The 22982-nt window shown below is 38.6% G+C and overlaps 1 protein-coding gene across 3 annotated transcripts in view; it reads left to right on the forward strand.

Annotated features, from left to right (window-relative positions):
- LOC136863335 (uncharacterized) overlaps positions 1-22982 on the forward strand; it is a 118734-nt gene that overhangs the window by 20970 nt on the left and 74782 nt on the right. For all 3 annotated transcript variants that reach the window (XM_067139721.2, XM_067139722.2, XM_067139720.2), the window contains exons 3-4: positions 8596-8818; positions 12518-12655. In XM_067139721.2, coding sequence (XP_066995822.2) covers positions 8596-8818; positions 12518-12655 — 361 coding nt within the window. The remainder of the gene's footprint in view (positions 1-8595; positions 8819-12517; positions 12656-22982) is intronic.

Consider the following 22982-nt stretch of genomic DNA (forward strand, 5'->3'; position numbering starts at 1 on the left):
AATGAACAACTTCAATAAGAGAAAGAAGAACTTTGTTATGTGAAGTTACATCACAATGTACAAAAGATTCTTGGTACTCAATTCGAAGGAAACTATCCACGCTTTTAGGAATAAATATCCAGAAATGAAAATTGGTTTTTCAAAATGTTCTGAACTATGATTCTTCTTTCTTGAAGAATAGGATCAACACTGTTCAACACACAAATTTTACAGAAATGAAAATGAGCCAAACTTTATTAATTTTGTGCCACTGAATAGAAAAGTGATCTTAAAATTTGCATCTTAGCTCTAGTTTTTGAACTAAAGCCATTAACTGTAATAACACTTTCTGCACTAAACACTGCGTGCCCATTTATAAGCAGTTGGCAGCACTGCCTGAACATGTCATAATTGTCACACTATTGTTCAATAAAATACTAAGGAACAAGGAGGAAACAGCATGGCAATCTTTTAACAATATTTAGAATGGTTTTTCTGGGTAACTACGAAACAGAAAATTTCGAAGACATTGTACAGGATCTAATGTGCTCATATGAAGAGTTGCACTAAAAAAACAATTTTTGCAATCACACCTGGATTCCTTCCCACCAAATTGTGGTGATGTGAGCAATGGACATGGTGAGCCCTTTCACCAACATATTTCAGTAACGGAGCAAAGGTACAGAGGGAAACTGAGAGCTGCTATGTTAAGTGATTATTGCTACACAGTACCACCAACAGGTCAGAATAGAGATGCTGTTAAGGTATTTCATATAATTTTTTCTTCACCTTTGTTTGTAAGATACATATGAGGCGTATAGTTTCAAACATGGCCAAGTCCGTTGAGCTGTTTTTTTTTTTCAGGAGAAGCAAAAAACTCGTTTAGGTTATTAATTCATATATATTCTAACACTTTAATCTTTTTGTTGCTTAGCAGAGGCTTCTGATTCATTACCATACAAATTTTACCGTCTAAATATATTACATGAATTGAAAAATGTATTTAAAATTTGGACTTGACCATGTTTGAAACTAACTGTGGGACTTTGGCCGATTTTGAAACTTACGTAAGAGGACTTGGCCATCTTTGAAACTTAGAATAGAAAATTTGGCCTAATACCTAAAGAAAAAAGAAATCTAGATTAGGCCTATTTTCCAACTGTGTTCATCTTGACTTTATTTGGAACAAATATGATTAAAAATGATATACGATTTAGTGAAAAATCTTTAAAGATTATTTTAAACATTATGTTTGTGTAAAATTACCCAATATTGTAACCAATGTAGAGGCTAATTAACATTTAAATAGTGTATATATTGCAAATATATGAATTCATGTAGCTACTTCAGTGTATATTCTTCATATTATACCTATTCAATACCATCGCGCCTTCTAAACATATCACCGAGCCTTTATTAAATCACCACTAACAACACGTTGTTGATTGTACTCATCTCAGCTGTTTTTCCCTCATGCGCTTCAAGGTGGAAAGATCACGTTGCCGCTTTCTGGTATGGCGTTTATTAATTTCCTCCATTTTATTGCACAGCAAATATGAATACTATTAAAAACGACCAATTAATTATGTATATATTTATTATTTATAAAATATTTATTAAAATACACGCAAACAAAACCACCACATGTGACTCGAACAAACGTCAGGCCGCCATATTACAGGAAGAAAACACGTGACTGGATAACGCAGGATTATTGGCCCGTGCGGATTAACAGGCACTTGGCCGACTTTGATATGAAACTCCATTCTTTGCTGCAATTTTAAATGTGATCTGGCCGGATTTGAAACCCACTTTCGTTCCCATTGTATTCATCTTCTGAAGATGAATCCATGGAAGTCAAAACATCAGAACGTGAAAAAGATGGACTTGGTCGTGTTTGAAACTACACGCCTCATATAATAAATACCATTATCTCGAAAATGAGAAGCGATCTTTAAATATAAGTTTCATTTTCAGGTTCGGTCACCCAAAAAACATAATGAAATCATTCTCTGCACCACTAACATTCAACTTTTCCAACTGTGTGTACCAGTGTAATCACACTGCAGATTTTCAGGCACTAAAATCAATGGAAATAGTCACTTAACAATTCTGACCACGACAATACAACTACAAAATAGCATCACATACAAAGTCTACAGCTGAGTGCGATTGAGAAGCAGACGAGATTCTTTAAAATTGTGCTGGAATAGTTTGAACTTTCAGTTACATTATTAACATTATCTTCAAGTGTACTGTTGATGGTGGAGGATTCTAATGTCCCATTAGTGTCGTGTATCATCTTGAATAAACAAGAGAAGTGCCTGGAAAAAATGGACAAGGATGTAGATAAAGGATTTGATTCCAGTAACCTTTACAGTGGAGAAGAAATAAATTAATTTATTCACAAAATTCTAATGAAATGACAAATAATGGTAAGTTTAAGACTGATGGGAATGCTGCAGTGAATCTCCTCACGAATAGCACAACAGTGCAATTTGGCATAAGTGCAACTAAGGAAGATAACAATCATGTTAAGAAAAAAATAGTTATCCTTGTAGTACGACAAATAATAATGGTACCGACAAAGAAGCAGAAAGTCTTTTGCAAAGAAAATTCAATCAGGTAAGTTATAGTAGTGCAAACAGACAGTATAAAGGGACAGAGAAGATTCTGTGTAAAGGAATCAATCATCCCTAGTACAGAAATTTACCAGAGGGTTAGATTCAAGCAGTACACATTACTGGAATGCCTATCTACTTACATAAAGAGACAAGAGTGTGTACTTTCACTAGGCCTTGCCGGGCTGAGTGGCTCAGACGGTTAAGGCGCTGGCCTTCTAACCCCAACTTGGCAGGTTCGATCCTGGCTCAGTCCGGTGGTATTTGAAGGTGCTCAAATACGACAGCCCCGTGTCGGTAGATTTACTGGCACGTAAAAGAACTCCTGCGGGACTAAATTCCGGCACCTCGGCGTCTCCGAAGACCTTAAACAGTAGTTAGTGGGACGTAAAACAAATAACATTATTATCACTAGGCCTTATTTTCTGGGCCAAAAGTCTTAGAAATCATGAATTGCCTGTGTCTAACATTCCCCGTTTGCTATATTGAAAAATATATGAAAATGTGGCATTAGAAAAGGTAAAAACTGAAATCACTAATGGTGATGAAACACAATTCACAGTAAAATCTGAAGTCAATAGTGATGAAGAAGCACAAGCGAGGACAAGAACTGAGACTATGAGTAGAGATGAAACAGAACTTAAGGTAAAGACTGAAGTCCTGAGCGATGATGAAGAACAATTGAAGATAAAAACAGCATCTTGTGTGTGTGTGCGCGCACGCTTTGCCTAGCGTGTGAAGCTTATTTGCTCCTTTGAAGGAAAGGGTGGAAATCCTGCCATTCCTGTAAGTGAAGTCTGTGATTGCTCCTTGGTTTTGCTTATTGATTATGAAACCTGGGGCCTATTCCACAAAAGTATGGTCTTGTACATTACAAGTTACTAGTGTTGGTTCTTGTAATGTATGAAGTTGTACATTTCTGTTCCACAAAAGATTGACAGTCTCTTGTATATTACTAGTGAATTGTTACAAGTTTTACAAGTGGCAACATATCAATAAACATACTACGTCATAGCATGAATCAGCTGTTTATCTTCATATTCCATTAGTTGAATTAGGTTATGCTTGCCTCATTAATCTTAATATCATATTTTAAGTTAAGTTATGTAGCAAAGATTCAAAGAATATTTCTGTGAATTTCTCAATGCTACAATGTTATTTTTCAGTTTATTTCTTTGATGATAGGAAATTACTCCATTATTATCACACATTCTGTTCTTCCGCGATCCTCGCATATGTTTCATGATGGTCTGACGTACCCACCTTGGTCTGTCATTTGGAATTGGATGCCGCTAATAACGACATTCGGCCGCCAAACTTAATTGTTACAAAATTGCGCGCTCTGCATGAATTGTTAAAATGGTGTCAAGGAAAGGAAGTTATTCATTTTGAAGGAAATAGAAAGAAGGAAAGATATTCATTTCAGTGCATTCAGCGAGAGTCTGAAAAAACAAGACAAAATAAAGGGTTGGATGGAAATATTTGATTTGGAAAAGCTCATGGAGCTTTTGAGGGGAAATGTTGGATTAATGATTGGAATTACTTGGAATTAATGATTCCAGGAATGTCCTCCTTGGAACATGTTTGTTCAGTATTTTCAAGTCAACGAACAATTTGAGGAAATTTTATATCATTTATTGCAGCTACTACAGAATGTATTGACCTACAGACCAAAGATTTTGCCATCCCATGCATATGCGCAATACCATGGTACTGGCCACAATTTCCTAGCCAAAGCAGTGTTGTTAGTAGGCCTAACTGTTGTTTAGCAGAGATAGATTTATTTCCGTTCATAGGATGTTTCAACCTATGATAAATATCCATCAAAAGTTCTTCCACTTGTATTGTGCTTAACCTAAAACTCTCATTGTATTCAAATAGTGTTAAACTAGAAGTTTATTCTTTCCCTATACAGGCAGTAGTTTTCATTTTCGTTACCATCACTATCACTACTGCTAGGCCACATATTTATCAAAATGTATCTGAAATAAGTATATTTAAATAGCACTAGTACATTTATATATTATTGTCCTTTCCCTGGTAGAGAATACTTCCCAATTCACTAGTAGGTTACAAGTACTAGTATGTTTGTGGAACATACCTATAAAAATTCACTGGTAATTTGTAAGTATGGAGTAGTGAAGTACAACTGTAGAAAATTCTTTTGTGGAACAGAAACTCTGGTATTTGTACTAGTTACTAGAGAATTTACTTGTAATGTACAAGACCATACTTTTGTGGAATAGGCCCCTGTTCCCAGGTGAACAACGTATTTTAATCACTTTCTTGCCTGATTTTCCTTTCAAAATCCGATAACCTGTTGATTCAAAAGCTGACTCGTCTGTGAACCTGGTCTCCAGTAATGCTGTTATTAAGATGTCTTGTTTGGACAAGGTATCGGCGAGATGTTTGAGTTTTCCATCTTTAAGGACTGAAATGACTTTGAAGGTAACTCCAGAAAGCTTCTCTCTCTCCCTCTGTAGTAAGGAGAGACAGCTTGTATTTCAAAATTGGTGCACTGATGTCAGAGTAGAGAGAGTACCAATCACAACAGTCACACCAGCTGCTTTTCTGCTCTTAACTACAGCATAGAGCATCCTCTAAGACTGCAGCAGCTAGAACAATTACTATATTGTTTCTACATCCATATTTGTTTTTATTCTGTCATATAAGATCTCATTTAGATATTTTGCACACTTCAAGAGAATTACATTGAGGATGCATTAATATTTTTATTTTATTCCTGTGAACATTATGTAAAATATTTAAGATGTACTTAAAATGAAGAGAAACTAAATATTTATAGGATGAACTTATAAGTTCTCACTATGATCAACTCCCTGTGATGAATTCAACAAAAATGTTTATTTACATCTGTTAGTGCCCACACTTTTCCAATAATTTGCATATGAAGTTCGGCACCAGCAAAATGTTAAAGGTCTCTTAAATTTTCCCTAAGAAAAAATTAATAAATTCATCAGTTTTAAAAATGTAATGTTGAAAAATTGTCCAATTCAACATGGAGAGATCAAATACCATGCAAGTTCTGAGTCCTGCTGAACTTACAGGAGTGCCATAGCTCTTAGCATAATGTTGTTCGAAACTTAGTTAACATTCTAAATTTCTGATTTCCTCCTTACCCCACTGTTTCTCTTCCATCTGCCTGTGTTAACTCATTGCCCCCAAGCCATGGAACCGCTTTGTGCTTCAACTGTTCCGTTGTCTCACTTTACTATGTAATTCAACTTTCCCTCAAGACATGGCAGAGTGAGTTGCATTTGTGATTTGCGTAGTGACTCTTTCTTTGCAATGGTATATGCTCTTTGCTAATATATATCGATAGTGTGCTTGGTAATATTAGTTTGAAGTTGGCTATCTCTAGACTTTGAGATTCGCTTGTAAACAAGATGGCTGCCAGTAAAGAACTGAAATTTACCGATATATAACCCCTTTTAGAAAGTAATGATGATTAGGAATGTCATTTTTTCAGTGAAATTAGCAGTTATATTACTAATAGTGTAAGCAATGCTTGTGAAGAACAAACAGACGTGGAAATCAAAGAGAAAGTGAGAGGAGAAGACTGTGTTACAGCTCAGCAGGCGGACTGAGTGCAGACCCATGATGCCGATAAAATAAAATGTTTTTAATCTATTCCTTGTTCTGCAGTTCGTGGTATGAATGCCATTTATTTTCATATATAGAATTGTGTCCGTGTATTCACCATGTGAGGGTGCAGATGAGGATGAAGTTGACAAGTTTTATGAAGCATTGAGTGACATCGTTGTCAGGGTCAACAGCAAGGATAGAATAGTGCTAATGGGTGATTTCAATGCGAGAGTTGGGAATAGAACTGAAGGATACGAAAGGGTGATTGGTAAATGTGGGGAAGATATGGAAGGGAATGGGAAGCGTTTGCTGGACTTCTGTGCTAGTATGGGTTTAGCTGTTACGAATACATTCTTCAAGCATAAGGCTATTCACTGCTACACGTGGGAGGCTAGGGGTAGACTATATCTTAACAGACTTTGAATTCAGGAAATCTGTTAGGAATGTACAAGTTTTTCGCAGATTTTTCGATGATACAGACCACTATTTGATCTGTAGTGAACTAAGTGTCTCTAGCCCTAGGGTAGAGAAAGTGAAATCTGTCTGTAAACGAATAAGGGTAGAAAATCTCCAGGACGAGGAAATTAGACAGAAGTACATGGATATGATTAGTGAGAAGTTCCGAACAGTAGACAGTAAGCAGTTTCAGGATATAGAAAGTGAATGGGTGGCATACAGGGATGCTGTACTAGAAACAGCAAGGGAATGCCTAGGAACAACTGTGTGTAAAGATGGGAAAAGGCGAACATCTTGGTGGAATGATGAAGTGAGAGCAGCCTGTAAACGTAAAAAGAAGGCTTATCAGAAATGGCTCCAAACAAGGGCCGAGGCAGACAGGGATTGCTACGTAGATGAAAGAAACAGAGCGAAACAAATAGTTGTTGAATCCAAAAAGAAGTCATGGGAAGATTTTGGTAATAACCTTGAAAGGCTAGGTCAAGCAGCAGGGAAACCTTTCTGGACAGTAATAAAGAATCTTAGGAAGGGAGGGAAAAAGGAAATAAACAGTGTTTTGAGTAATTCAGGTGAACTCATAATAGATCCCAGGGAATCACTGGAGAGGTGGAGGGAATATTTTGAACATCTTCTCAATGTAAAAGGAAATCATCATTGTGGTGTTACAAACAGCCAAGCTCATGGGGAGGAGGAAAATGATGTTGATGTTGTTAAATCCTTCTGCCATGCAGACCACATTTTCCTGTAATTTGGTATGGCAGCAGTAACTTGGTAGGTCAACAAGTGCACTGGAATGACAGTGAGGTTTTTGGCTATGTTCACAATAGAGTCTACATCATAGTGGTTAAGGCTACTCTCCAAATGACAGGGACATGTTTTCATGATGGTCCGTATTTTCGTGGTATGGGAGCAGGGGGAAGTAAATCAACGGTGTGAAAAAGTAATTGTAATAGGAAGATTTAACAAACTCGCTACACTGAAAAAGCAGGAGTTGATATGAGCCCACCTTGTCAGTACTATACAAAGAAAACTGTTTAATACATATTAGGTATATCTAATCGTACATGTTCGAGAACATTGTCCTCTTCATAGAGATTTATCATTATTGAGAGTTACAGTTCACTTATAGGATGTTTACCTATATGCTTGTCAATTACATTTAAATCCTCTTTCATAACTCCCTCTACAACATTATTTTTCTATGGTTCACCCAGTATCATTACACGTGATAAATTTCATATTTGAGCCCGTATTATCAAATCCTTTCAACAAATGTTCCACCTTTGCAATGCCATGAATCATTTTTTATTGATAAAACTACATTAAAATATATTAGTGATACATGTTTTGTCCTGCCTTCGAGACATCTTCAGTCACAAAAAAATATCATTGAAAAATATGGTAAGGACATAATAGAACCATTGGATAATTTTTTACAATGTTGGTTTATCTACATGATTAATTCATTTTATAAAGCCACTCATGTTTTATTACATCTGTGCAATCCACGGATCCCAACATTTGGACTTGGTGGTTCACATTATATTCATGTTCGTGTTATTTTTATGACTCAAGACTCGACAAGACGCTGATCTGTCACGTCACAAGATCCATTATCCTTACCATATTTTTAAATAATTTTGTTTGTGACTGAAGATGTCTTGAAAGCAGGACAAAACACGTATCACTAATATATTTTAATGCAGTCTTAATCAATAAAGACTATTTTTGTTGTTGTAAAGGTGGAACATTTGTTGTAAGGATTTTTACAATTTAATACCCAGTATCATATTGAGATTTCACAGTATTACAACACAATGGTTGTGTTTTTTTACTATGTATGTATCTTGTATTTATCTTCGTTTGTTTTTGTACTGCAGATAAGTAAATCTATATATTATTTGTTTTCTAATGAATGTAATTTCTTTCCTAGTTCAAGTCAGGCACAGAAGAGAGCGAAAAATTTTGTGGCTTTATAAGAGCTATGCACTCAGGAACGTATCCAATGGATCCTGACATACCTGCCAGTAATATTGCTCCTAATGCATTTGTCGTTCATGATGAAGGGAAATTGGATGTAATTATATACGTTGCGAATAAGAAGCTGCATCCGGAAGAAGAGCTGGACCTCGAAATAGTATTCACATCTGCTCGAGGTTAGATTTTAACACTGATGTACATTGTGATGTTTAACATAATTGTAGTAGTTTCTCTGACCGAGGTACTGTGTTTTCTATGTTTTATTCTTCTTTTACTACTACTAGAACACTGGAAGAAATTGGGTAATTTCAGTAGAGATAAGGAATTTTCAAACTTTCTGATCAGTTCTCATTAGTTTCAAGAATTTTCCTAGTGTACACAGAGTATTCCTCCTGTTGCTATTTCTTGATGGGTGCTGTGTCTTGGACCAGAGCAAAATTTAGCTTTCACTGATTTCTGTCGTATGGAAGCTGATGAGGTTATAGGTGGTGCTGAGTATTGACTTGTGTATCAGCATATTACGAAAGGTCAGTTGTGCTGCAGTAGCACTTTTGGCTCAGTGAGGAAAGTGATGCCGAACTACCTCACGCCTTTTCTCATTATGGCCTTGCCATTCATTTTTGCATTACCTGCGGTGGTGCATTTGGAGGATCCAACCAGCCTCCTGGCTGAGATACAGAGTATTACTTCGCGACATCTACTTCGTGAAAGTTGCATGGAGAGAGGTAAGCTATTCCACATATATTTTGCAGGGATATTTATTTCTAAGGTTGAAAGAATATATCTGTATATCAAACTTTGTTGAAAACAGCAATAATGCTGAGTGCTGGTGCACTAGTAGTTCAGGATTTATTCTGCAATCAAAACTCTAAATCTTTTAAAATAAGTGCTTGTGCACTTGAACATAGGTGGAATATGCATCCTCAAGCACACGGTGATTTGGTCTTGCATTCGGGAGATGAAGGGGTTCAAAACCTACCATTAGCAGCCCTAAAATGAGTTTTCCCATTTCACTCTAGGCAAATGCTGCAGCTGTACCTTGGCCATCCTGGCATCAATGTATTAGTGCAACATAAAATCACTAGCAAAAGAAAAGCAAAGCTTCAATAGAGCAACTGTCCATTGCCGCTATTAGATCTGTCATGGTTCACGAAGTGAACACATACCTGAGGAACCAGACTGAAGTTTCCTTGCAATTTCTTGTTCCACTCAGCATAAACCAAAAAGAATACTGGGTCTGTTGTTCTGGGCTGCAAGAGCATCAATCTGAGCAGGATGTAATAATTTGTAGTGTGAATTACCTCTGACTACCTTGTTGAAATGGACAGGTATTCTCTGGATCATTTTTTTTCATAGCCTTGAGAACGAAGAGTGTAGTGTTTTTAACAACATTTCCTCAGGTTTTTTGTTCCCCTTAATATTTTAGTTTGCCCTCTAAAATATTACAATGATTTCCCCTCATCGTTATGACATCGCCAAATACAGGAGGCAGCGAAGCGAGTCATGGAAGTCAAGGATGTTGTGTCCCTGACCATGTAACACATATTTACTTCCTGTCTTGTTGGGTAGCAGTCATTAGAAGGCCAAAGCCTTAAATACATTTTGATTTAAATTTTGTAATCTGTACCAGTCACTGTAATCTGTTTTTTTTTTTAAATTCTCTTCAAGAAGAGAACTTCTCACCTATGGACTTATTATAGTGGCAATAAAATGAGGCAGGCTGATTGTCATATGACAGCATGAGTTGTCCAAAGGTTTATATCTTGTGAAACGTCTGGCTCCATGGCTAAATGGTTAGTGTGCTGGCCTTCGGTCACAGGGGTCCCAGGTTCGATTCCCGGCAGGGTTGGGAATTTTAACCATAATTGGTTAATTCCCCTGGCACGCAGGCTAATTCTCATCACGACGTGCAGGTCGCCTACGGGAGTCAAATCAAAAGTCCTGCACCTGGCGAGCTGAACATGTCCTCGGACACTCCCGGAACTAAAAGCCATACGCCATTTCATTTGTGGAATTTAAAATGTTTTTTGAGAAATGTTTGGAGGAATTGTGAAGTTTTGTATGTCGGGCTAGTTAGGCTGTTTATGATGTAATTCCCTATTAATTTTGCATTTTCCTACATGTGGTATTCATATGATAATGTTCTAATTACCCCATGTCCTAATACCCCTGCTTCCCTTAAAAGGTAGAATTATTGAATAAAGGAGAAAATATATGTTTGCGGTACAGAGAGACATATGTATAGTTTGTTACCTGTTAAAAACAACACTCACTGGAACAATAGAATAAATTTGAAAATAAGAAAATGAAGATCAAAAGAATTTCAGATGCAGTTACATACTATAGGGTAAATACAGTAGTTAATATTTTCAGAGGCAGACAAAGCCCATGCAGGATGATATGCAGACAGTAAGACTATGCTTAATGCGCAAATAACAATGTAACGATGCCTCGACACCCATCATAATGATCTGAAGGTCGTAGGTCTACACCCTGACGAGGCATATGATCGAGCCAAGTGGAGAAATAAAGCCAAGAAAGCGGACTCTGTCACATTGTGGGACAAATGCTGAGAAAGAAGAATAATACCAGGAAGAAAATGATGCTTTTAATTTTAAACCAAATAAAGTTTTGAACATATGACTTGAATCCATATGGAAATAAAGATCCCACAGAAACAAATTCACACAAATTAGAAATAGGGACAAATAAACACCTTAGAGGGAAATCAAACAATCCAATTGAATTTGCCATGCAACACACCACTTACTTAAATATTTCCAAACCATAAAATACATAAGCCAAACAACACGAGAGTCTGATCTGTGTCTCATACCAGGACAGAAGTTAAAAGCAACTTTTCATTATTGGCTAAAAATAAGGGGAAAAGATAACAAGAGTGGCCAATAAACAACATGTGAGATAAAGTTAAAGGCTCAGGTGGACGTCCTATACTCCTTACACGAAAAGAGATTAAATTAAATTTTTAGGAACATGAAAAGTAAACTTACAATACTGCACATAATAACAACACTTTATTTTCAAGTAAAATTGTTGATGAAGCTCAGGGGAGGTAGTGAATTTAATATTATTAAACCATATTTAAGATGTCTTTGAATCAAGTCAACTGAACCACTATGTTGTCACTTACCATAATTTAAGTTACAGAAAATAAGGAACACATAATATAACTAGGAATATGCTCTGTTTATCTCCATATGACTGCAAACAAGAATTAAAATTCAAATAAAGACCTTTCCACGCATACTTATCTTCCAATACACTCCATATACACAATCCATTTCTACACAATAATAGCCACACTATTGCTCAGAAATAAAAAAAACATTAAATCAGATTGCCCATGGATTTTGATACAATTTTTTTAAAATATATATATATCACTGTACTGCAGTCCAATGGTAGTTCAGTCTTTAGATATTTATCCAACACGAATAGATGATGCTGTGTCAAGTCCAGCTTTTCGACATGCATCATGTTGAGCCCCTTCTCTCGATTAGAGGTCATACTACTGCTTCATTCTATCATTTCTCTCTCTCTCTCTCTCTCTCTCTCCAGCTACTGACAAGGAAGATGTTGGTGGAGAAGAAAGTTCCATAAGTTGATAATTGTTGATAATTACAATACCTTGCAATTCACAAAGATATTTGCAGTTAACAATGTATCAGTTAAGATGAGACCCAGATAAGGTATAACAAGTTTGGTTTTACAATGAGCATATTTAATATAAATTCCAACCACATTCCACAGGCTGAGAAAATAATAACAAAGCATAATTTCTTTGTCACATCACACTGTTAATATTTAAAACATATGGACGTTCAGCAATAAACTGGTGAAACTTCTTCTTTCAGACTGTCCATCAGCATCTCATGAGTACTCGGTATGTGGGTACAATCTGTGTATCCGCAGGGAATTCCTCAAGGATGGTTTTGTGAATTGTCCTTTCGTAAACTGCCCAGATGAAGATGGCTGTTACAGATCTATTCCAGGTAAAGTAGTTGTATATTACTATATATGTACTATACATGGAGAAGATTGCATGTAGTACAAAGTCACTCCGTTTAACACCAGCCGTATCCTCACATAAACTATCAATTAGTTATTGCAATTGACAGAAACTGTTGAATATGTGTAATGTCACCGTCTTGAATGAACATTATGACTCTAAAGGTAGTACAATTGAATCATTTGAAGTACGCATGGATGAGTTTCAGAAACAACTGGAACAAGCAACCATGGCTGCAGGCAGGCCCACCAACCCCATGGAACAACTGGATGCTATGCACTCGAACTTCAGCGAATTTCAGGCATCTATAAGTGCTGAGCTTGAATCCATTAAGCAAAAACTCTCGGCACTTCAACTGAGAGCTAACAAGTGAAATGAGATACTGGACGCTCAAGAGCAATACTCCAGGAAGAATTGTCTTCTTTTTCATGGTGTTAGTGAGTGGCCTAATGAGGATACAGTTGCAAACATTCTAAACACTGTGAAGGAGCACTGAACATAGAACTGACAATGGTCCGCATTGACAGGTGTCACAAACTTGGAGGTCGTAAGAGGACAGTGGCAGATGCAGTGACTAATGGAAAAAGACACATAATAGTAAAATTTGCTAGGTACCGTGAGCGAGAAGCAGTGTGGTGTACTAAGCGGGCTCTAAAGGGCACTCGGCTGTTAATAACAGAGTTTCTTACTCAGACACGTAAGGAGATGCTACACAAAGCCAGGGAATGTGTGGGTAGGTGAGATTGGTCACAAAATGGATGTGCCATTTTAATGGACAGTGGCGGCAAAGGACATTTTGTAAATGCACCTGCTGAACTAGACTCTGTTCTGCAAAGACTTGGTGCAGAGATGAACTGATCAATCTGCTATGGCTGTTTTATCCTGTATTAATTTTATGATAGGTTTATGTTATAGTGCGTGTGCCTTCTTTCAGTTAATTTTTAACTTGTGTGTTTGAGTGAAAGTATATGTTGGCAATACATCTATATAGATACGAAGGTAAGAAGTCTTTCTCTCTTGGCTAATGCCTGTATTACAGATTACCATTATGCCTTACTCTAAGTGTGACAATGACCATCAACTAGACAGCGGGCCTGCTTCTCCTTCTTCCCCACCCTCCCAACACTTGCTGCCTTCGCTACCATCACTTTGTAACACTCTACAGGAAGTATTTGTGACTAAACCCCATTCTTCGAACTGCATTCATACAAATTCAGAGTCTGCCCCAGCCCACATTGACGAGCTTAGAGCTCTACTTCAAGACAGCAATGTGCATATTGCTGGAGTGAGTGAAACTTGGTTGAGGAAGTCCATTCCTAGTAGTATGGTTGATATAAACAAATATTGTCTTTAAAGGCATGGCAGAGTTGGCTGGAGAGGAAGAGGAGTAGCTTTATACTGTAGAGACGATCATCATCATTATATGCAGTTTCCGGCTGTTGGCCAGGTCTGCTTGGAACAGAAGCCCCTCCGTCTCCTCTTGTCTTCCCACTGCTTCTCCCTCGTCACTCTTGCCCAGTCCTCTCCTGTTCTCTGTACACACTCTTCCACTCTTTTTATCCACCTGTCTCTTGGTCTTCCTCTTGGTCGTTTCCCTGTTATCTCCATTTCGTGCATCCTCCCCGATATCCTTTCCTCTGTCATTCTCTTCATGTGTCCATACCATCTAAGTCTAGATTCCTCTGTCCGATTCTGTAGCGGCTCTTCTTTTACTATATTTTTAACCGACTCATTTCTCATCTGTCCGGCTGGCCTTTGGTTCAAGGGGTCCTGGGTTCAATTCCTGGTTGGGTCGGGGATTTTAACTTTCATTAGTTAATTCCTATGGCTCGGGGGCCGAGTGTTTGTAATGTTTTCAGCATTGGATTTCATCTGAAATAGGGCCCCACCTCACAGACGCTCAGGTCGCCTATATGGCGTCAACTCCGGAGGCTACACGCCACTTCAAAAAAATCTCATCCATTCTTGTCACTCCTATCCTGCTTCTTAGAAATTTCATTTCACGTGCTTGTATCCTAGTCACAGTTCTCTCCCTCATTGCCCAAGTTTCTTCTGCATACATCAGAATAGGTATGTATGTCCTGTGTATCACTCTTTTGCTTCTCTGAGGGACCTCCAAACCAGGCTTCTGGCACTTTTTAGGAATCCTACTCGATTATTTCCTTATCATTTCTTACACTTTCCCCTATGATACTTCCCAGGTACTTAAAACTCTCTTTCCCTCTGTTCCCCTCAAATCATTATTCCTTTCTTAGGTCTCTCGTTTCTAGTTGTAATCACTATCTCGCTCTTTTTTGGCATTAAATTTCATTCCATATTGTTCCACCTCATCTTCCCATGCCTGTTCCTGAATATCCTCTTCCTTTTCTCCCCCAGACCAAGAAGTCACCTGCAAATGTAATCACTTTCAGTTTTCCTCCCCCCCCAATTTTCCTTGCCAATATTGTTATTAACTTGTCCATTACTACAATGAAGAGCAAAGGTGACAAGAGTACTTCCTTGTCTTAACCCACCTTTTTACTCAAACCTGTCTGTTCTCTCTCCTCCTTTCATACAACTGACACTCCCATGGTACATCTCCCTCACTGCTTCTCGACACCTTTTTTTCCCGTAAGTTTTCCCTTACCTTGTTTCTGCACACACAATCATCTGCTTTCTCAAAGTCCAAGAAGCCCTTCAGTAGATTTTCACCCCACTCATAATGATCTTGTAGTTGTCTTACTACGAATATAAATTCTAGTGTGGACCTTCCTGATCTGAAGCCATACTTCTCCTCTCTTTCTGATTCTATTCTCCAGAATCTTCTCAAACATCTTTGCACAGTGACATATGAATGTTATTCCCCTTCTTCTTAAAATCTTCCCTATTCCCCTTCTTCCTGTCTTCAGGGGTGTTCTTCTCCTTCTGTACTACATTCAACACACGAAAAAGCTCCCTACCTCTCCTGCTACCTTCACCATCTCAATACTCACGTCACCTAAACATGGGGCTTTCCTTCCTTTCATCCTGCCCAGTGCTACCTCCACTTCTCACCATTTAAAGTCTTTTCCCATGTATCTCCCTTTCTCACTGCTTCTACTTTCCTGCTCAGTGCATCCTTCTGGGTTTAATAAATCTTCAAAATACTCCTTCCACATTCCTTTGATTTTCTCCTTTTCTTGCACTTCATTTCCATTTTTATCATTTTAACATCTTCCCTTGTGCCTTTTCTCTTGCTTTTGACCATTCCATACAGTACGTTTTTATTTTCTTTGCTATCTTCTTCCATCATGTTTGTCCACTTTTCTATCCATTGTTTCTTCTCTGTTACAACCATTTTTAGCTTTTTCCTTTTTGGTCTTATATTTTTGTCTGAGTCAGTTGTCCTCTGTTGAAACCACTCTCTAAAAGCTTTGCTCTTCTCCCCAACTGCCATTTTGACTCGTGTCATTCCACCATGGGGTCTTCTTGCATCTGTTCCTGGTACTAGTTCTTCCACAAACTCCCTGTGTAGTTATTACTAATGTCCTTTTGAACCTTTCCCATTCCTCCTCTCCTGTTTTTTGTATCATCTACCGGGCGAGTTGGCCGTGCTGTTCAAGTCGCGCAGCTGTGAGCTTGCATCCGGGAGATAGTGGGTTCGAATCCCACTGTCGGCAGCCCTGAAGATGGTTTTCCGTGGTTTCCCATTTTCACACTGGGCAAATGCTGGGGATGTACCTTAATTAAGGCCACGGCCGCTTCCTTCCCACGCGTTGGCCTTCCCTATCTCATCGTCGCCATAAGAACTATCTGTGTTGGTGCGACGTATAGCAAAAAAAATGTATCATCTGTTGCTAAGTTCAGTCTTATTTTTCCAGGTATTCTTCCTTGGTTTTCTTCTCCTTCACATTCCATATTTTGATAAGTCTGTCTTGCTTCTCTCTCTCTAGTCTGTGGTCACTATCTAGGGCCTCTGATGGTATTACCCTTACATCTGTAACGTTTCCCTTCATTTCCCAGTCGTAGATCATGTAATCCACAACTGATTTCCTAGACCAGTCACTGCTCTACCAGGTGATCTTATGGCTTTCTCTCTTCTTGAACCACGAGTTCCCAACCATCGACCATCTTTTGCATTTCCCCTTCCTGATTTCTATTTCCCCATCCTTCCGCTCCAAGCATGTTCTCATGTCCCTTTCCATGCCAATATGGGCATTCAAGTCCCCCATTATTACGCTGTTTTGGCCATTCAACTGTCTCTCCAGTTCTTCCTTAGTCATCTTTATCCTGTTGCATGGATCATATTTGTGGGGCGTATACTTCTACAGTTTGCCAGGTTTTTCATTTGACTGTTATTTTGACTTAAATCAGCCTTTCACTTATCCCTTTTAGAGACCATATCGGTTGTAAATCAGTTTACACGTCTGGCCACTCCTCTGAGCTGAGAGCTGAGTTCATGTTTGCGGAAGCAGTTATTTCCCCAGTAAAGATATTAATTGTTATTGTCTACAGGCACCCCCCAAATAGGGAATATGCGACTGTTTATGAAGACATTCTACACTGACTATTACCAACTTATGAAGGCATATTAATATTCAGGGACTTCAATACTGACATATTACAGCAGACAAGTGAAACAAAGCAACTGCTAAAAATATTCCCACCGAGCTCGATAGCTGCAGTCGCTTAAGTGCGGCCAGTGTCCAGTATTCGGGAGATAGTAGGTTCGAACCCCACTGTCGGCAGCCCTGAAAATGGTTTTCCGTGGTTTCCCATTTTCACACCAGGCAAATGCTGGGGCTGTACCTTAATTAAGGCCACGGCCGCTTCCTTCCCACTCCTAGCCCTTCCCTGTCCCATCGTCGCCATAAGACCTATCTGTGTCGGTGCGACGTAAAACAACTAGCAAAAAAAAAAAAAAAAATATTCCAGTCGTGTATTACCACTATAACCGACTAACCACACTAACAGGATGACCTCATCATCTCATACCCTTCTTGATTTATTGGTTATGAATACAGTGGAACCTCGATTCTCCGTTTCTGGAGGGACCACGAAAAAAATCGTACAACACGGGAAAACGGAATATCCGGGAACGAATGAACCATCAATAATTTGGCTAAATTTCACAAAAATGAAATGTGTATTATTATAATCTTATAAACACTCCTAAACCAAACCAAACTACAGTCCCAATGGACCTTCCCCCTACCAAGCGACCGCTGCTCATCCCAAAAGCCTGCAGATTACGTGGTTACACATGGCCAGTGTGACGAATCCTCTCGGCCGTTAATCCTGGCTCTCTAGACCGAGGTCCCCATCTCAACATTCGATAGTTCCTCAATTAAAGGTAATCGTAGAATGAGTGAACCTGGAATCAGCCCTATATGCAGGTAAAAATGCACGACCTGGCCGGGAATCGAACCCGTGCCCTCCGGGTGAGAGGCAGACAAGCTAGATCAAGGGACTGGCTTCAAACATTAATTACCGGTACCGGTACGCAACTTAAAATACTCGAAACTTTACATTCAGTTTTACCGGGGAAACTTCTTTTAGTTAGGCAAACTTTGAAAAGTCTAATACTGGTAACGCCAAGCCAAACAACAATCGACCACAAGTAGTTTTTAATTCTCTAATCTAATAAAATAAAGCACATTAGATACAAAAGCGCCCAACATAATGGCGAAATCCCTTTTTTTTTTTTTAATCTTCCATTTTAATTTGGTCACCGGTACTGGTATACAGTTCGTAGTCAGTTGATGGAAATCGTGTTCCGCGTAAATTAGACCTACATCGACTTTTAAAGGTTATGTTGAACTCGAGAAAATGGTTTTGAATGTAAAGATTGATTCTCGAAAATTCTCGAATGCATTATATTCAATTCTGCCCGTCACTTATCACAATCAAATTGGAAAGAGAAAAAAATATCATCAAAAGTTCAGAAATTACAGTTATTCGTGACCTTGAGCTGAGCTGGAAAGCGTGCTCACTGTAGGCCTACAAGTCGGTACGAGTGCGAAATGCTACAAACTTTTTAAATGTAACATGCGCAAATAAAACGAAAGCGGTTTTTATAACATTTTAACACAAAAACATTAAATTCCCAGTCTTATATTAGGACCAAAACCGTAATAGGCAATCCCAAAACCTCCCATGGCTTTATGTATGTAAGGTGCAACATCTGTTCTGGTCTCAATAACATAATCGTATACGATGATATTAAAATACTAAATTTGTGTTAGTTGCAATTTCTGCCTGAAAGCCCAGTGACTATACAATGCCTTGAGGGAAGTGCCGGAAACCTGTTCGGCGATACAATAGAAAAAAGTAAAAAATATATACATCTAAGCCTGGACATAATGTAGACGTTTTGCAAGTACGAACATTTGACAAAACTCGTTCCGTCTTCAAGTAGAACTGTCGAAATGCGCTCTGTCTCCTTCCAGTTGTGGCCATTCTCCCTGCTTTATGATTTCCGAGGATTCTCTAAACAATACCACCCGAATGCAATGCTAAGATGGTCCCTTATACAAGTGCACCGCCAATCGCTTTTCCAGAACAGTACTGCCTCTAATTGTCGCAATGACGGGACGTTAACACCAAGATCCGTAAGTATGCCATAGCTGTCCTTTCGTGACATACAGTTTCTTGAAAAACACGTGATCGAGGATTTAGCGTTGATGGGACTCAAATTTCTGGATGGTTGATCCTGGAAATCGTTTCTTTGAGGAACGGATAATACAGGATTTTTACAATGTGATTTAATTGGGATGCTCGCGGGACCATGTAATTTGAACGGAGAGTACGGGGAAACTTGGTTTCCGGGAACTTATACTCGAGGTTCTGCTGTAATTCTTATAAAATTTTATTGCATGGTCAGATTTCTGTTTCATGCATTCTTAAGCATGACTGATATACCTGTCATATTCTCTAAAGTACCAAAATATAAAACGAAATAAATCACTTTCACTTAAACATATAAATATGCGTGACTTTAGACTCGAAACTTCTAATTCTCCTTGAGAGGATGTAATTAACATGGATGACATTCATATGAAACTACAAAAGTTCAATTCCCTCTTACTTGGTCTCCTAGGCAAGCATACTCCGAAACGTAGGGTTAAAGTATCTAGACCTTCCTCCCCATGGCTAACTGATGACGTTAAACACATGATGTCCCATCGGGTTTCTTTACATCAGCTAATTAGACGAATCATTTCTCCTAATGTACGTACTTGAAGAGTATCGGTCTCTGCGCAACAAAATTAAAGTGGTAATCCGAAATAAGATATTCTTTCACTACTAACAGCTAGCCAATAATTTGAATGCACGAAGCACATGGTGAGAGCTTTGCTCCATGGGAATAGGGAAACTTGAACCAAGCCATTGTTACCCAGATATACCACTTCACGACTTAAATGTACACTTCCTTGACATTAAAATTAAGCACCAACCACATATTATAACTTATACAATTAAGATTACTGACTAAACTGCCACCAAATAGACCAGTGTTTAAATTCCATACTGTTAATGAAATTGGGGTGAAACATGAACTGCTTTCACTCAAGTCAAATGCCACTGGAGTTGAAAATCGCCCCATCATCATTAAAAGTATTCTGGATATTATTTGCCCAGTAATTACATATACAGTAGAACCTCGATTATACGCTCCCGGAAACTACGTTTCCCCGTATTATTCGTTCAAATTACGTGGTCCCGCGAGCATCCTAATTAAAACACGTTATAAAAATCCCACATTATCCGTTCCTCGAAGAAATGATTTCCCGGATCAACCGTCCAAAAATTTCAGTCCCATCAACGTTAAATCCTCGATCACACGTTTTGTAAGAAACTATCTTATGAAAGGATGGCTATGGCACGGATCTTGGTGTTGACGTCCCGTCATTGTGGTAATTTGAAGAAGTACCGGTACTGTACTGGAAAAGCGATCGACAGTGAACTTGCATAAGGGATCATCTTAGCATCGCATTCGGGTTGTATTGTTTAGAGAATCCTCGGAAATCATAAAGCAGAGAGTGCCCTCGACAACTGGAAGGAGACAGAGCGCATTTCGACAGCTCTATTTGAAGACGGAACAAGTTTCGTCAAATGTTCGTACTTGCGAAACGTCTACATTATGTCCAGGGTTAGATTTTTTTTTTTTTTTGTTTCTTCCGAGTTCGTCGCCGAACAGGTTTTCGGCATTTCCCTCAGGGCACTGTATAGTCACTGGGCTTTCAGGCAGGAATCAAAACTGCTCCTTCTTAAGTAAATACAAATTTAGTATTTTAATATTATCGAATACGATTATGTTATCGAGACCAGAACAGATGTTGCACCTTACATACAGTGGTGGTCAAAATAATAGAGCCACCTGGCAAAGGTTTAGAATAAAGTGCAAATTTATTACTAGACATGTTTGTACTATGACGGAAACAAAATTTTACGTTGTACAGGAACCATTACAACAGAGTCACATTGTACCACAGTCAGTTATATAAATAACACAACTGAAACTAATCAATAATGTTCAAAATAATACCAGACCACAGGGTCAAAAAAATAGAGCCAATTGACACAAATATTTTGTACTTGATCTAAGTCTTATGAAATTTACAGGAACAGTCGTTTTTGCATAGGAGTGCATTAGTACTTCGTGGTGTAACCCTTATTTTTTAGGATTTCCCTGCACCTCTTACCCATAGAGTCGACTAAACGCCTGCATTCGTCGCAGCTGATCGCATACAAGGCTCTCTGGATTTCTTCCCAAAGTTTATCTAAGACGTAGCTTTTGAACCGTCAATTCTCTTGTCTACGATCTCCCATAAGTTCTCGATGGATGATGCGTCAGGGGATTGAGGTGGCCACTCTAATACTTCGATATGGTGATATTGAAAAAACTGCCTTATGATCCTTGCAGTATGCTTTGGATCGTTATCGTGCTGAAATTTCCATTTCAGCGGCATTTCCTCTTCAGCATAAGGCAGCATCACATTTGCTAAGATGTCGTTGTACATTTCTGCGTTCATTATGCCGTTGATACGGTGTATTGGACCCAGGCCATACCATGAAAAACATCCCCATACCGTAACACTTCCGCCACCGTATTTCACAGTTTTTAAAGTGTACTTGGGATTAAATTCCTGGTTTGGTGGGCGGCGCACATAGACTTTTCCGTCTGAGGCAAACCTATTATACTTGGATTCATCGGACCAAAGGATGTTCCTCCATCAAATATTGGGTTTGTGTTCATTTCTCCGGGCGAAGGCCAACCTTTTCCGAACATTAGCTTTTGAAACATGTGGCTCCTGTCTCGCAATGCGCCCATTCAATTTTGCGGATCTCAGTCGTCTTTGAATCGTTGAAGTTGATGGTTGAACATCATTTTTGTTGCTAAACAAAATGGCTTTCAGTCGTGGTGGTGACAAAAATGGGTTTCTTTACTTCCCTAGTGATGAGTCTGTCTACGCGAGGAGTAGTTACACGAGGTCGCCCCCTGTTCCCCACCTGCGGCTTTGTTTGTTTTGCCAGTCTAATGGCGTTCTGGACTCGTTTTCGCGAAACGTGTAAATCTTTGGCTATTTGATTCATGGATATCCCACTTTTGAACATCCGGAACATTACTATACGACCATCATCACTTGTATGCTCTGCTCTGCCCATCTAGAAGAATGTAAACAAAACCAAACGTCAGTTTACATACAAAATAATATTGAGTGGAGGTTTGTTGACAAATAATATCACTAGCCCCCAAAACAACTGCAAAAAATCAATTTGAACGGGACTTCTGTAAAACGGCTCTATTATTTTGACCCATAGGATTCTTACCTTTATGCCTCTTTTCGAACGTCTAGCTCAAACGCTTCCTTTCGCACGACTACAGACAGCAGCGACGTCTTCCCTGATATTGTCTAAAAGGGACTGACAACACGGCACTCGTGGAGATTTTGCGAACTAATAGATATCCTAGTTCTTAATCTCGTCAATAGAGGTGGCTCTATAATTTTGACCGCCACTGTACGTACATAAAGCCATGGGAGGTTTTGGGATTGCCTATTACTGTTTTGGTCCTAATATAAGACTGGGAATTTAACGTTTTTGTGTTAAAACGTTATAAAAGCCGTAGTCATTTTATTTGCGCTCGTTACACTTAAAAACTTTGTATCTCGCACTCGTACTAACTCGTACAGCGAGCGCGCTTTCCAGCTGAGTTCAAGGTTGCGAATAATCGTAATTTCGGAAGTGTTAATGTTATTTTTTCTCTTTCCAATTTGATTGTGATTAGTGTTGGGTAGAACTAAATATAATGCATTCGAGAACTTGAGGATTGATACTTTCGAAACCAT

This window comes from Anabrus simplex, chromosome 2 (assembly GCF_040414725.1).
Source record: "Anabrus simplex isolate iqAnaSimp1 chromosome 2, ASM4041472v1, whole genome shotgun sequence".
Taxonomy (NCBI): Eukaryota; Metazoa; Arthropoda; class Insecta; order Orthoptera; family Tettigoniidae; genus Anabrus; species Anabrus simplex.